Genomic DNA, 13,521 nt, shown 5'->3' with positions numbered 1-13,521 from the left:
AAAATCCCCATTCTGGAAGTGTTGTCCGTGTATGCTGAAGTCTTTTCTCGTGTTTCACAGAGTCCTGAGGTAAGAGAGGAACCTGTTCGGTGGGTTATTTGATATCTTTTGTGGGATTCTGCATTTGTCTGACCCACAACAGCTGCTGTGCCCCCCCCCCCCCTTTAAACCTGCTGCAACCCCCTATAAACCTGCCCCCACCCTCTTTTAAACTGTCCCAGGATGTAGAGGACTGAAGACTTAACTTCTAAGTGCCCCTGTCATTTAAGAAGGGGAACACCACTACCACTTCTCCTATTTCTACTACTACTACCCTTCTTCTACTTCTACTACTTCTACTACACTACCACTTCTCCTATTTCAACTACTATTACTACTACACTTCTTCTGCTGCTACTACTTATACCACTTCTCCTATTTCTACTATTACTACTGTTACTACCACTACTACTACTATTACACTTCTTCTGCTTGTACTACTTTTACTATTTCTACTACTACTACTACTACCACCACTTCTCCTATTTCTACTACTACTACTACACTTATTCTGCTTCTACTACACTACTATTTCTACTACATCTACTACTACTACAATTACTACTTCTACTACTGCAATTACTATTTTTACTGCTTCTATTTCTACCACTTCTATTACACTACTTCTGCTTCCAGTGCTACTTCAACTGCATCTACTACTACTACTACTACTACTACTACTATTACACTTCTTCTGCTTCTACTACTTCGACTATATACTACTATTTCTACCACTACTATCACTTCTTCTACTACTACTACCACAATTACTATTTTTACTGCTTCTATTTCTACCACTTCTATTACACTTCTTCTGCTTCCAGTGCTACTTCAACTGCATCTACTACTACTACAATTACTACTTCTACTTCTACTACTACTACTATTACACTTCTTCTGCTTCTACTACTTCGACTATATACTACTATTTCTACCACTACTATCACTTCTTCTTCTACTACTACTACCACAATTACTTTTTCTACCACTTCTATTACACTTCTTCTGCTTCCAGTGCTACTTCAACTACATCTACTACTACTACTACAATTTCTATTTCTACTACTACTACTTCAACTACATATACTAGTATTTCTACCATTACTATCACTTCTTCTTCTACTTCTTCTACCACTACTACTTCTGCTATTACTGCACTATTCCTTCTACTTCTACTTCTACTACACATCTCAGTAACTCTGTCTCTGACTGTTTAAGCTCAGCTTTAAACACATCAGATAAAGAGTTGACTCCCACTAAAAGGCCCACCCACACTGAGCAACATGCCAGAAAAACACAAAAATGTGCTCCAAGTAGTGAAAGAGCTTCTAAATATAAAGCAGAACTAAACTATTAGTTTATTTAATAAGTTCATTTACTGTTGTAGCTCTGCCATCTAGTGGCCAGTCATATTACTGCAGCTGGTGCTTAGTAGCATCTCAAATAAGATCCTGTTTTTAGGATATAAATATAAAGGTGTGGAACATTTTAACACATAAATAATGATATAACCTGCTTCTACAAACATATTAGTTTTCATTTTAGCTTTGATTTAACCTGCTCAGCTGTATTTAGTGGACGTATGTCTTTTTTTGTGTGCTCTCTTTTCATTGATGAGGTCATTAGTGCGGTACATCCCTTTATTTCTCCCCCTTTCACAGGATATCTCCTCATTGGACTCACTGCTGACTGAACCTCCTCTTCAGCTGATTCGGCATTTTTTTTACTGTGTGCTGTGTTCAAGTGCACCCCAGAAGCTCCAATTTCTGACATACATTAGTAAGCATCTATAATTCATATAAGATAAAATAAGACTTTATTGATTACTATGGGATGGAGATTCACATGTTAATGCAGCACAAGAGACAGGGACAAGGGAGAATAAAACAACCGATTGATTTATATGAGTGAAATATTAATTTAAGGAAATTAAAAGACCTTGAAGCTAAGGCTGCATCTAACCATCAGTTTTTTTCTCAGTCTTTATCAATTAATCATTTGGTCTCTAAAATGAAAGATAGTGTTATAAGGTGACATCTTCAGATTTTTGATTTTGTCCAACCAGACGGTCTAAAACCTCAAAATATAATATAATTTTTACTTTTAAAATAACTAAAACCATTATTCAGTTATCAAAAGAGGTGATGTCATCTTGGGCTTTAGGAAACAGTGATTGAGATTTTACACAATTTTCAAACATTTTATAGACCACACACATGGCCGGATGTACCATACAGCAGAGAGGGGCCCTCTGTGATGGGACCAAAACTATTTGCAGGCTTCAAAGAAATATGACACAAGGCTTGACCCATTCTTCTGATATTAATAGTTGTCGTCACTTTCCGACATCTACTATGTCCAAAATGAAATGGAGTTACAAGGTTTCCACCCAACAGCAAAAATAAAAGTTGTATCTAGGAAAATAAGTGTCACAATTGAGTGCTTAGTGGAATGAGCACTAATCCAGCCTCGACCACACAACTAATCAAGTAACTGAGAAATTAACAACATAATGGACATCAATTATATCACTATATTATATTGTGTACTATCAATAATAATAATTATCAATCTATCAGTACTATTACTTCTACTATTCTATTAACTAATAATAATAAATACATACATACATACTTAAATACTAACTAACTAACTAACTAAATAACTAATTAAATAAATAAATAAACACACATTCCGAGTGTCCCTGAATGCAGCAACGCCCTCAGCACTCCCACAATCCTTTGCGCTTCCTCTCTCAGCAGCAGCCTCACATCATGGCGGACGTGGCTGCGGAGCAGAAGCTGGTCCCCGACCGGGAACTAAACGGCGAGGCGGAGGACAAGGAGGAGATCCGGGAGGAGGCCGAGCCGGTAGAGGAGACGGCCAAGAAGAAGAAGAAAAAGAAGAAGAAGAAGGACAAGTCAGCCACGACAGGTGAGACAGTCCCCCGGGTTCAGCTTCATGCTAACAGGCTAACAGGCTAAAGCTAAGTCAAGTTAGACAGAGGGAGCAAAACCGGAGACACAGGGAGGCCTTCAAAGTAAAAGCACCAGACTAATCTGTACGAAAAGGGGCTTAATTATTGATTTATTGGGTTGTAGAACAGTTTAATTATTAGTTTATTGGTAGTTATTAGTAGATCAGTAGATTGATCATGAAAATAGTATTAAGATCATGAAATTATATCAATTTTAATTAACAATAATGTAATGTAAAAAAAATAAAACATGGGTCATTTTAATTTAAAAGTGGCATAAAAGCATAAACCAGCTTCTTTTGAACTGGATGATCGAATTTGTTGTATCGACTTACATTTCATTTATTGATTTTATTCACTGCATGTCTGTTTATATAAATACAAGTCGTGTGTGTGTGTTTGTATGTCTGCACTTGTTTTAGTCTCTCCCTGTTGTCTGTCTGTATATGAGTCAGTCATGTAAAGGATGTTATTGTATAAAAATGAATGTAATAAAAACACATTTGAAAGGAAGTATTTTATCTTTTTGGGATTGATGTGAATACTAGTAGACTAGTTGGCATTGATAAAGAATAGGTGTTTAAATCACAGATAAATTGGTTTAACAGTCTTCTTATTGGTTGAAGTACCTGATTTAATGTAAAATTGACACATTTGTTAAAATAAATGTAGATTCTACTTGTGGATGTGGATATTACTCCAATTATCTATTAAATAGTGTAAAACCATCATTATATTACCAGGCCCCAAAAACATGCACAACTACGAATAAGCAATAATCTGTTAAGAATTGTAAAACCATCTTTATATTCCCTTTTATTTATCAAAAATCTATGGAATAACAATGTAAAATTGCCAAACATATCTTAAGGTAATAGATTATATGTCATTAATTAAAAAAATTCTACTATAAGGCCCATAAAAACTTGCACAAGGAGGAAGGCAAATTAAGTAAAATGATGTTTCTGGTGGCCTTTTAATTTTTACATACAGAAATACAAACCGGTGTTATTCTTACTCTAATATAGCCGGGATAAAACTCTACATTATTGGTTAGAAAAATTGTTATAAAAGGTCAAAATTTACTTACTTCTCTTTTATATGTAATGTGACGTTATTTTGAAAGTCACGCCGGAAGCTGCGTGGTACGTCTCCGTGCGGACTTGACGCAGCTCCTCTCTAACCATGTGGGTTGTGCAGCTTGTCAGGCCTCATGAAACACGCCGGGCTGTGGGTCAGACACAAGTCCAGCATCCAGGAAACATTTAACTGGGTCGACACAAATTAAACTAATCACATTAATCGATCAGGCGCGTGGAGGAAAAAACCCAAATCAGCGGCTGATCCAAGCTGCTCCTGTTTTCCCTTTTCTACTTGAGCCTCAGCCAAGTTTTCCCTGTTTCGTAATTTGTCAGATATTATGTAAGACTGAGAGACTCGAAAGGAGGACATTAAAACATTTAAACAAATAAAACTGTGATTTAAAGGCAGATAATCAGCTGTCAGGTGTTTGAAACCTAATTAAATATGATAAAGGAACATTTAAAAGCAAAGTGTTTCCAGTCTTTGACTCCTTAAATACATCAGAATAAATAAATAACATCACTTTTATTAATAAGGTCAGCTTTAAGACTGTGGCAGCATTTTTACACTATTATTTCACATAAATGTTGCATTTTTAAGTAATTTCTTAACATTTCTTAATGTTTTTATTGTTGTTTTTGTTCCTTAAATATTAACATATTGCTTTGGCCTTCTCACTGTGGATGACGATACATTAGTTATACTAAGAAAATGTAATTTAAAAAGTGACAGAAATTACGATTTAAAAAGCTGGTTTTTTAACATTTATATTAAAAGGTTTGTAGTTCATCTTTTATGACAAAATTCCTACAAGATAATGATTATGTTCTTTGTTGCATGAGCTGTGTTTTTACAAATTTGAAGAATAAACTGATTAAGGATTTTTTTTATCCAATGTGAAGCTGTAGGGTTAAAAAAACAACCTGAATTAATTGCTGAGTTTCTCATGTGTATTAAACTAGAAGATAAAATATTCCCTTTATTAGTCCCATGATGGGAAAATTTACATTATTGCAGCAGCATAAAAATAAATAAAAAGACAATAGAAACCATAGTAAAAAAAAATCATAAAATATAAGATTTAAAAATATATAATAAAATAATCTAAAATATAATTAAATGATTTACACAAAAATATTAAAATACTTGTAACATTATGTACATGAGGAATATTGGTGTAAAGTGTCTGATATTGTTACTGCACAGATTTAGTTGAGTAATTGTCAACAATGTTATTAATTGATAAATTGTTTAATTTGTTTGTGAGGCAAGAAACTCTGCTTCCAGCTCTTTGAACATGTGAAGATTTTCTGCTTCTGCAATATAAAGACGTCAGCTTTGTTTGTTTTACAATAAGAACAGAAAACAACTATTCAAAGAGAAATGAGCAGAAACCCATTAAGGGCTCATCACTCCAACATAAAGAAATACAGACAAATACATAAAAACTAAGGTGGAACTGCTTGGATTTGAATAAACTGCAATGGGCATATTTGAATAATGACATGTCGTTTTTCTTTATTTATCCAATTAAATGATTAACCATTAAAACAATCACCACAATAATGAACACAGTCGCTCTCTCTGCAGCTTCTTTTTTCTCTGTTGAAGCTCATTAGATCATTTATCAGTGTGTGTGTGTGTGTGTGTGTGTGTGTGTGTGTGTGTGTGTGTGTGTGTGTGTAATTGTTATTGACCATTTCCTCTCTACTTCTTCTTCTTCTGCTGCTGATGCTGCTACAGTCACCGAGACGGCAGAGACGGATGGCGGCGTGTCCGAAGTGAGCAAACAGCTGGAGAAGCAGGCGATAGACGACAAAGAGAAGGAGGAGGACGGAGAGGAAGGTGAGGAAGTCGTATAAAATAAAATAACACACATTATTCACCTTTAAATGTCACGTTAGGAGATACAAGTTACAACGCCTGTTTTTGCTCCTGCAGATGGAGATGAGGGAGAAAACACTGCAGGGAAAAAGAAGAAGAAGAAAAAGAAGAAGAAAGGACGTAAGTTTAACTTCAGTTTGTCAGACTGGATTCAGATTTGAACTCTTAAGACGTCCGTTTGATGAGCTTGATTTTTTTTTTTTTTTTCCTCTCAGCTAAAACTCAGACTGATCCCCCGTCTGTGCCAATCTGTGATTTATATCCAAGTGGAACGTTCCCCATGGGACAGGAGTGTGAATACCCCACCTTACAGGACGGGTAAGAACACATGTTATTTTGCTGATTGTACTTTTAATTCTTCTTATTTTTATTTTTTATTATTTTCTTGTTTTTATTGTCTCTTATTTTTCCATCTTCCTAAAGCTGCTCTGTAACTCCTGATTTGAAAAGTCCTGCAGGAGTGCTTCAGCTTAGATTTTATATCTATTTTGTTGGTTGTACATTTAATTCTTTTTAAAAATACATGATCATCTTGTTTTATTGCCTCTTATCTCCCTCTTTCATGTCTCCATCTTCCAAAAGCTGCTCTCTAAGTCCTGATTGGAAAAGTGCTGCTGTAGCTCTTCAATTAACCAATTATGTTCAGTATCGATTTTAATCTGTTTGACCAATTAAACATCAGAAAACAGTAGAAAAACAACCATAGAAGTCCTAAATGAAGTCCTTAAATGTCTTGTTTGGTCTGAACAGAGATCTAAACCCTCAAAATATTCACTTTACTCCAATTTAAGGTGAAAAAAAGCAGCAAATTCTCCCATTTGAGAGGCTAAAAGCATCAAATTTCTGATATTCTCAGCTTGAAAAATGAACTCAAATGTGTAAAAGCTTGCTCGGACATTTGAATGAAGTCACTGTGTTGTATTATTATAAGTTTTAAAAGGTCTCACAAGATCAAATAATAAAGCCCAGGCTCTAATTCTGGACTTTAAAAACACTAATGAGTGAATATGTAGTTTTATTCAGAGAGAATTTAGTCGAGTGCAGCTTTAAAAACAATCTTCCCTCACATGTAAATTTAAAATGCAAACGCTGAGACAAAGATCTTTATCACAGTCTGAGTTTGAATTTGAACAAATCGGCTCGTATAACCCTCTTGATTTGCATGGGTTAGTAAAAGTCTCTGCTGATAAAGCTCCGAAGCTGCTTGTGAAGTCGGCACACAGACGAACCCGACGACCCCTGGTCAGGTGACGGCGGTCCAGACGATGAGTCAGCAGCTTCTCGTTGTTGTTTTAACGTTGTAAAACCAGTTTCTGCCTGCAGGCGTTAACGTGTTTAGTTAATCCAGAGAGCACTTTTATGCCTCCCATTAAGAGTTTTTCCATCCCAGCTTTTTCTTTTATAACCTCTCCACCTTTTTTAATATAACTCTAATAAAGCTGTGTGTGTGTGTGTGTGTGTGTGTGTGTGTGTGTGTGTGTGTGTGTGTGTTTAGTCGCAGTGCAGCGTGGCGTACGACCAGCGACGAGAAGCGAGTGCTGGATAAAGCCAACGAGGAGGTGTGGAACGACTTCAGACAGGCAGCCGAGGCCCACAGACAGGTCCGCCAGCATGTCCGCAGCTTCCTGAAACCCGGCATGACCATGATAGAAATCTGGTGAGGCTTCCTCTCTTACATCAGCGGAGACCCTTAAAATCCTAATTCTGCAGCTTTAATTTAATTAAATCTCTTTTTTGGTGTTTGTCTGTCTTCAGCGAGCGGTTGGAGGATTGTTCCAGGAAGCTGATCAAGGAGAACGGGCTGAACGCCGGCCTGGCTTTCCCCACCGGCTGCTCTCTGAACCACTGTGCTGCCCACTACACTCCCAACGCCGGAGACCCCACCGTTCTGCAGTACGACGACGTCTGCAAGATCGACTTCGGCACGCACATTAACGGTAAACCACCATCATACATGTCCTTCCTTTCCTTCCTCCCTGCCATCTTTCTTCCCTTCCTCTTTTCCTTTCTCCCTCCCTCGTTCCTTATTTCCTCCGTCCGTCCTTCCTTCAGTCCATCTGTCCTTCTCTCCTCCCTTCCTTCTTTCCTCCCTTCCTTCTTTCCTTCCTCCGTCCTTCCTTCCTTCCTTTCCTGCCTTCCATCTGTTCTTCCTCCCTCCCTCCTTCTCTCCTCCCTTCCTTCTTTCCTTCCTCCATCCCCCTTTCTTCTTTCTTCCCTTCCTCCCTCCCTCCTCTCTTTCTTTCCTCCCCCCACCTTCCTTCCTTCCTTCTTTCCTCCGTCCTTCCTTCCTTTCCTTCCTCCCTCCTTCCTTCCCTTACTTCCTTCCATCCTTCCTTCCTTCCTTCCTCCCTTCCTTTCAATGAGTGTCCTATAAAGGGTTAATCACGATTTTCTTCTGGCGATTTTTTTTTAGTTTATTGTAAGATGTTGTTTTAAAAATAAATCTCACAAACTGATGTGATGTGAGTAAATATGACTTATGATGTATTATCAAGTGTTTGGTTCAACCTGTTCTTGTTTAAGGAAAGAAAATCACAATAACTGAAATATAAAATCGTAATACTTGTTTAATCAGAATCTCAATTTAAATCGAATCAAGACCCAAAAATCATTATTAGAGAATCGAATCGGCACAAAAGCATATCGGCCCAGCCCTAATTAATATAGCCTATAAATATAAATTCATATTGTTTTTATTTAAAACATTCATATATTGAAAATTATGCAAAATGTTGTCAATCAGCAGCTTCTGTGCAAAATGATCTGGAAAAACTAAAATAGCAGATTATTCACAGTAAACAGATTTAGGTTTATTATAGTAAAGTTCTAATGTGTGTGTGTGTGTGTGTGTGTGTGTGTGTGTGTGTGTGTGTGTGTGTGTGTGTGTGTGTCTGTCTGTCATATTATTTATCTGTGTTTATTTATTATCTGTTTCAGGGCGAATCATTGACTGTGCCTTCACCGTCACATTTAACCCAAAGTATGACAAGCTGCTCGAGGCCGTGAGAGACGCCACCAATACTGGAATCAAAGTACGACTTCAACACACATATACACACACACACACACACACACACACACACCTCTCTCTATGTTTCCTCCCAGCTCATGTATTTCTTTCTTTTTTTCCTAGAATGCCGGTATTGACGTGCGTCTGTGTGACGTCGGAGAGTCGATTCAGGAGGTGATGGAGTCATACGAGGTCGAGCTCGACGGCAAAACCTACCAAGGTGTGTTTTCATCTACACCTGCGTAGAATATAACAGGAAATCAAACCTAAGTTAATTATTCTGCAGCTGTCTTCAACCATCTTTGCTTTTTTCTAACATAAATTAGATTAAATTAATTCCCTTTAAAAATGTTCTTAACACCAGTAAATGAATGTGTGTTGCAGCTTGTGAGGATTGTTCTGTTAGAGGAGAGTTTAGGTTGTTTTTCTGCAGATTTAATTTGACAAATAAATTTTAAAAAATCACCTACAAAGCTCCTGTTGAGCAGCTTCTACACTGTGAATGTAAAGTGCATTAATAGGATGATAGACATAGCAGCTAAAACTGTTCTTAGACACCAGAATTTATTAAACATTGAACAACAACAGCAATCTTATAAAGTGTTTAAAGAAGCGTTACGTGAATTATAGCAGTCGTATCACATCTATACAGGATTAGAAAGAAGGAAAACATGATATCAGAGCATCTCTAAAAACATTTCTAAAGAAAAATCAAATAAAAGTAATAGTTATTTTCAGCCTGACAGTTCATACTCGTCTTTTTTATAACATCTCTTGTCTTTTATTAATGAAACGTGTCTTCTTTCTGTTCCAGTGAAGCCAATCCGAAACCTGAACGGTCATTCAATCGGACAGTACAGGATACACGCTGGCAAGACGGTGCCCATCGTTAAAGGAGGAGAAGCTACGAGAATGGAGGTGAGTTAACGAAGACCAACAGTCATTAATCAGACTCATTGATAAAATATTGGCTGTTTATTTTTTATAGTTTTTAGTTATTAAGAATATCAGCAGGTGATGTTTGACACTTAAACGAGAAAACGACCCATCAGAAGTTAAAATACTTGCTTGTTTTGGGGTTTTGTTATCTCAAGGCTTTAATTTGATATAACTTTGCTGCTTTTTTTTAAGACCTGCAGTTTTCGTGTTATTGATTTTACTTCTTTTTTTTCATCACCCTGCAGGAGGGAGAAGTTTACGCCATCGAGACGTTCGGCAGCACGGGGAAAGGAGTAGTCCACGATGACATGGAGTGCTCTCACTACATGAAAAACTTTGACGTCGGTCACGTTCCCATCAGGTAAGAATCTGTCAGGCTTTCACTGCCCATCAATACGATGCATTTTATATCATTTAAAGTTAGTATATTATCAACTTCTGTCTGATAAAATCACTTTAGTGAATCTGACCTTAAATTATCATTTTCTGCAGTTGGTTTAAACTCAGTGGAGGTGCTCAGATCTGTGTGTATATATGGATATAAGATTAATCAATGTCCTTTTTATTATAATTATAATCATATATAAACACCTTATTAAGGTATTTATGCATCACCCCTCTAATTCTGTGTGTGATTAATGAATGTTGTCTAATGAAGATTAAAGTACATAAATCCATTTAGAGCATTCAATAAATTAACAACTGGAGCTCTCCCCTAAAAAAACTCAAAACATTCATATTTAATGTTAATAAGAGTCCACTGGAAATATAATATGAGCTATAGACATAAAATGTTTCTCATATCCTTAAAAATATGTTTCACTGTAAGATAATTAACCATCCACTATTTTGATAAATTATAATTTAAGCTACATTAAATTTATTGGTTCCTCTTTATCAAATTGTGATCATTTATAACTTTTCTTTTCATTCTTTTTTTTATCATAATAAACTTGTATATTTAGAGGTGTTGGACACAGACATTGTAAACCAAATGATTAAATGAGAAATCCATTTAGTCAGTAGTTAAAATAAAACTCTGACACTATTTCTATTTATTCATTAAACTTGTGAACATAAAGGCCAAACAAACCCTTTAAATTCAACTGTGTGAAACTTTTTTCTCTAACATGTCGACACTCATTTGAATATCTGTTTAAAAAAAAACAGGAAGTGAAATTCAAACTGTGGTTTTAACTTTAATCTGAAATCACTGATCTTTACTTCCTTCCTTCTTTCTTTCGTGTCCAGGCTGCCGAGAGCGAAGCACCTGCTCAACGTGGTCAACGAGAACTTCGGCACGTTGGCGTTCTGCCGGCGCTGGCTGGACCGCCTCGGCGAGAGCAAGTACCTGATGGCTCTGAAGAACCTGTGTGACCTGGGCATCATAGACCCTTACCCGCCTCTCTGCGACACCAAGGGCTGCTACACCGCTCAGTTCGAGCACACCATCCTGCTCAGGCCCACCTGCAAGGAGGTGGTGAGCCGGGGAGACGACTACTGACACCCCCAACCCCCCCCAAAACACACCCTAACACCACCCACCTTCTCTCAACACCTCCTCCTCCTCTTCCTCTTCCTCCTTCTTCTTCACCTCCACCACCACCACCACACAGGACCCCCGTTAGCAGCTCCTCCTTCTTCAGAGAATCAGCTCAAACAGCAGCAGCACCCCCCACCCCCCCCCCACCCCAAAAAAAAAAAGAACCGCTACTGTACTGTATTCTACCCACAATGCACCACTCTCACACCACACAGCTTTGCAATGAAGAAGGACTGGCTGAGTTTTTTTTTGTTTTTTTTTCTATCACAGCTTTAACGAGCACACAGCGTTAACGAGTTTCTGTCGGAGGGAAGCGTTCAACACATTATTAAAAAAAAAAAAATTTAACTGTCAAACAGTTAAAAATGTATTATTTAAAAAGCTGCCGCTACGTTTTTAGCGCACACCTCCTCCCCCCCACCCCCTTCCTTCCTCTCCCCTCCCTACAGTATTCAAACTGATGTTGAGCGTGGGAAATAAAAACCCTTTACTTTATATACATACATACCTCTCACTCTCCCCCCCCACCCTCTCTTTTTTCATTTTCAAAGTTTCCATGGCGACCCACTGAGCCTCCAGTGCATCGTGCTCGAGTTAAATTAAGCACAAATGCTACTGACGGGGGGTTTGTTTTTGGTTTTTTTAAAGATAGGGGTTCAGGCCAAATAAATAAATGCATGGCCGCGTATCTCTGCAGACAAAGACGACGACGACTCCTTCGCATCTTAAATCTTAAATTTGGGGATGGAGGAGTGTGGGGGGGGGGGGGGGGAGGGGGGGGGGGCGGTTTAGTTTTTTGTCATAGTATGTTGTAATAATGAACGTCATCTTCTTCTACAGACAACGTGCATCTCGCGGCTGTATGTTTTTGGCTTTCTGTCGCTTACAGGAGGTCTCTCTCTCTCTCTCTCTCTGTCTCTCTCTCTCACACTCTCTCTCTCTCTCCTCCGCCCCTCCTCCTCCTCTTACAGTCATTGTTTTCTTTGATATTTGTAAAATATCTTTGGAAATGGCTGCTGCCACTCTACCCAAATAAAGAAAAAGAAAAAAAGAATAATGCTTCATTTTGAACTCCCTGAAAATGTTTTTTGTAAGAAAAAAAAGGAGATGAATAAAATAATTTTGCTCATTGTGTCTGCCATCCTCTTCTTATTTGACTCTTTTCATTACAGACAATATATTGAATGTTTTATAGCTTAAAATAAAGTTGGAACAATTATTTGAGCAATTAAGCCAGAAATTAATTTAATAATTAATTTCACTGAAATATTTATGAACTCCTAAAAATGGTCTTCACACTTTTTATTCACTTTCTTGTCAAGCTAAAATTTATTTAAACAGAAAAATTTTACTTTTGTACAATTTAGGTCATTGAAATATTGTTTGTTCTGGTTTTTGTGGGAATAGTTTTATAGAACATTTTGGGAATTATTAATTTCCTTGTCAAAAGTTGAATAAAATGAATTTGTTAAATATGAACATAAAAACATAAAATGTCTGCCCAAAGATTTGACTGAAAACTCCACATTGCTGTTTTCACACTTAAGTTCTTTGTTAAGGTTAAAAAAACAAGATAAAACGTTTTAATTTGTGAAACTTGCTGGTGTTGATCGGCAGCGTTGGACAGAAGCATGCTAACAGTTTCCCTCCGTTTCCAGTCTTTATGCTAAGCTAAGCTAACCGGCTGCTAACTGTAGCCTCTTATTTCTCTACTGGCATTAAAGTGAAAATATTTATTTCCTAAAAGGTCAAAAAATGATTTCCATTAAGCAATAAAAAAGGTAAAAGTTTCTCATGTGAATATTTGCTGCTTTTTTTTTTTTTTAAATCTCCTGAATTAGCAAACACACCATTTCTGAACTTTGGACTCTCAGAAAATGAGACAACCATTTATATTCAATGCAAAACAGGTATTTATTAGTCAGAGCCGTAATCTGAATAAGTCAACACTGAGTCATAAAGTGAAACTACTAGTGACGGGAAAACAAAGCTTTCTAAAAGTGCTGAGTCATTATTGCGCAATTATATTGAAGCAGTTTGTGATGC

General features: G+C 37.1%; 1 protein-coding gene across 1 annotated transcript; it reads left to right on the top strand.

Annotated features, from left to right (window-relative positions):
* Positions 1 to 2,805: 2,805 nt before the first annotated feature.
* On the top strand, positions 2,806 to 12,238 carry LOC128353455 (methionine aminopeptidase 2-like). The gene is made up of 11 exons (XM_053314158.1): positions 2,806 to 2,973; positions 5,843 to 5,944; positions 6,041 to 6,103; positions 6,199 to 6,301; positions 7,479 to 7,640; positions 7,739 to 7,920; positions 8,921 to 9,015; positions 9,117 to 9,213; positions 9,808 to 9,911; positions 10,178 to 10,293; positions 11,184 to 12,238. The coding sequence occupies exons 1-11, from the start codon at positions 2,814 to 2,816 to the stop codon at positions 11,434 to 11,436; spliced, it is 1,437 nt and encodes a 478-aa protein (XP_053170133.1). The 5' UTR covers positions 2,806 to 2,813; the 3' UTR covers positions 11,437 to 12,238.
* Positions 12,239 to 13,521: the final 1,283 nt, after the last annotated feature.

The sequence above is a fragment of the Scomber japonicus genome, chromosome 23, assembly GCF_027409825.1.
Source record: "Scomber japonicus isolate fScoJap1 chromosome 23, fScoJap1.pri, whole genome shotgun sequence".
Taxonomy (NCBI): Eukaryota; Metazoa; Chordata; class Actinopteri; order Scombriformes; family Scombridae; genus Scomber; species Scomber japonicus.
Note: the sequence above shows the minus strand (reverse complement) of the source record. Positions and strands in the feature narration are given on the sequence as shown.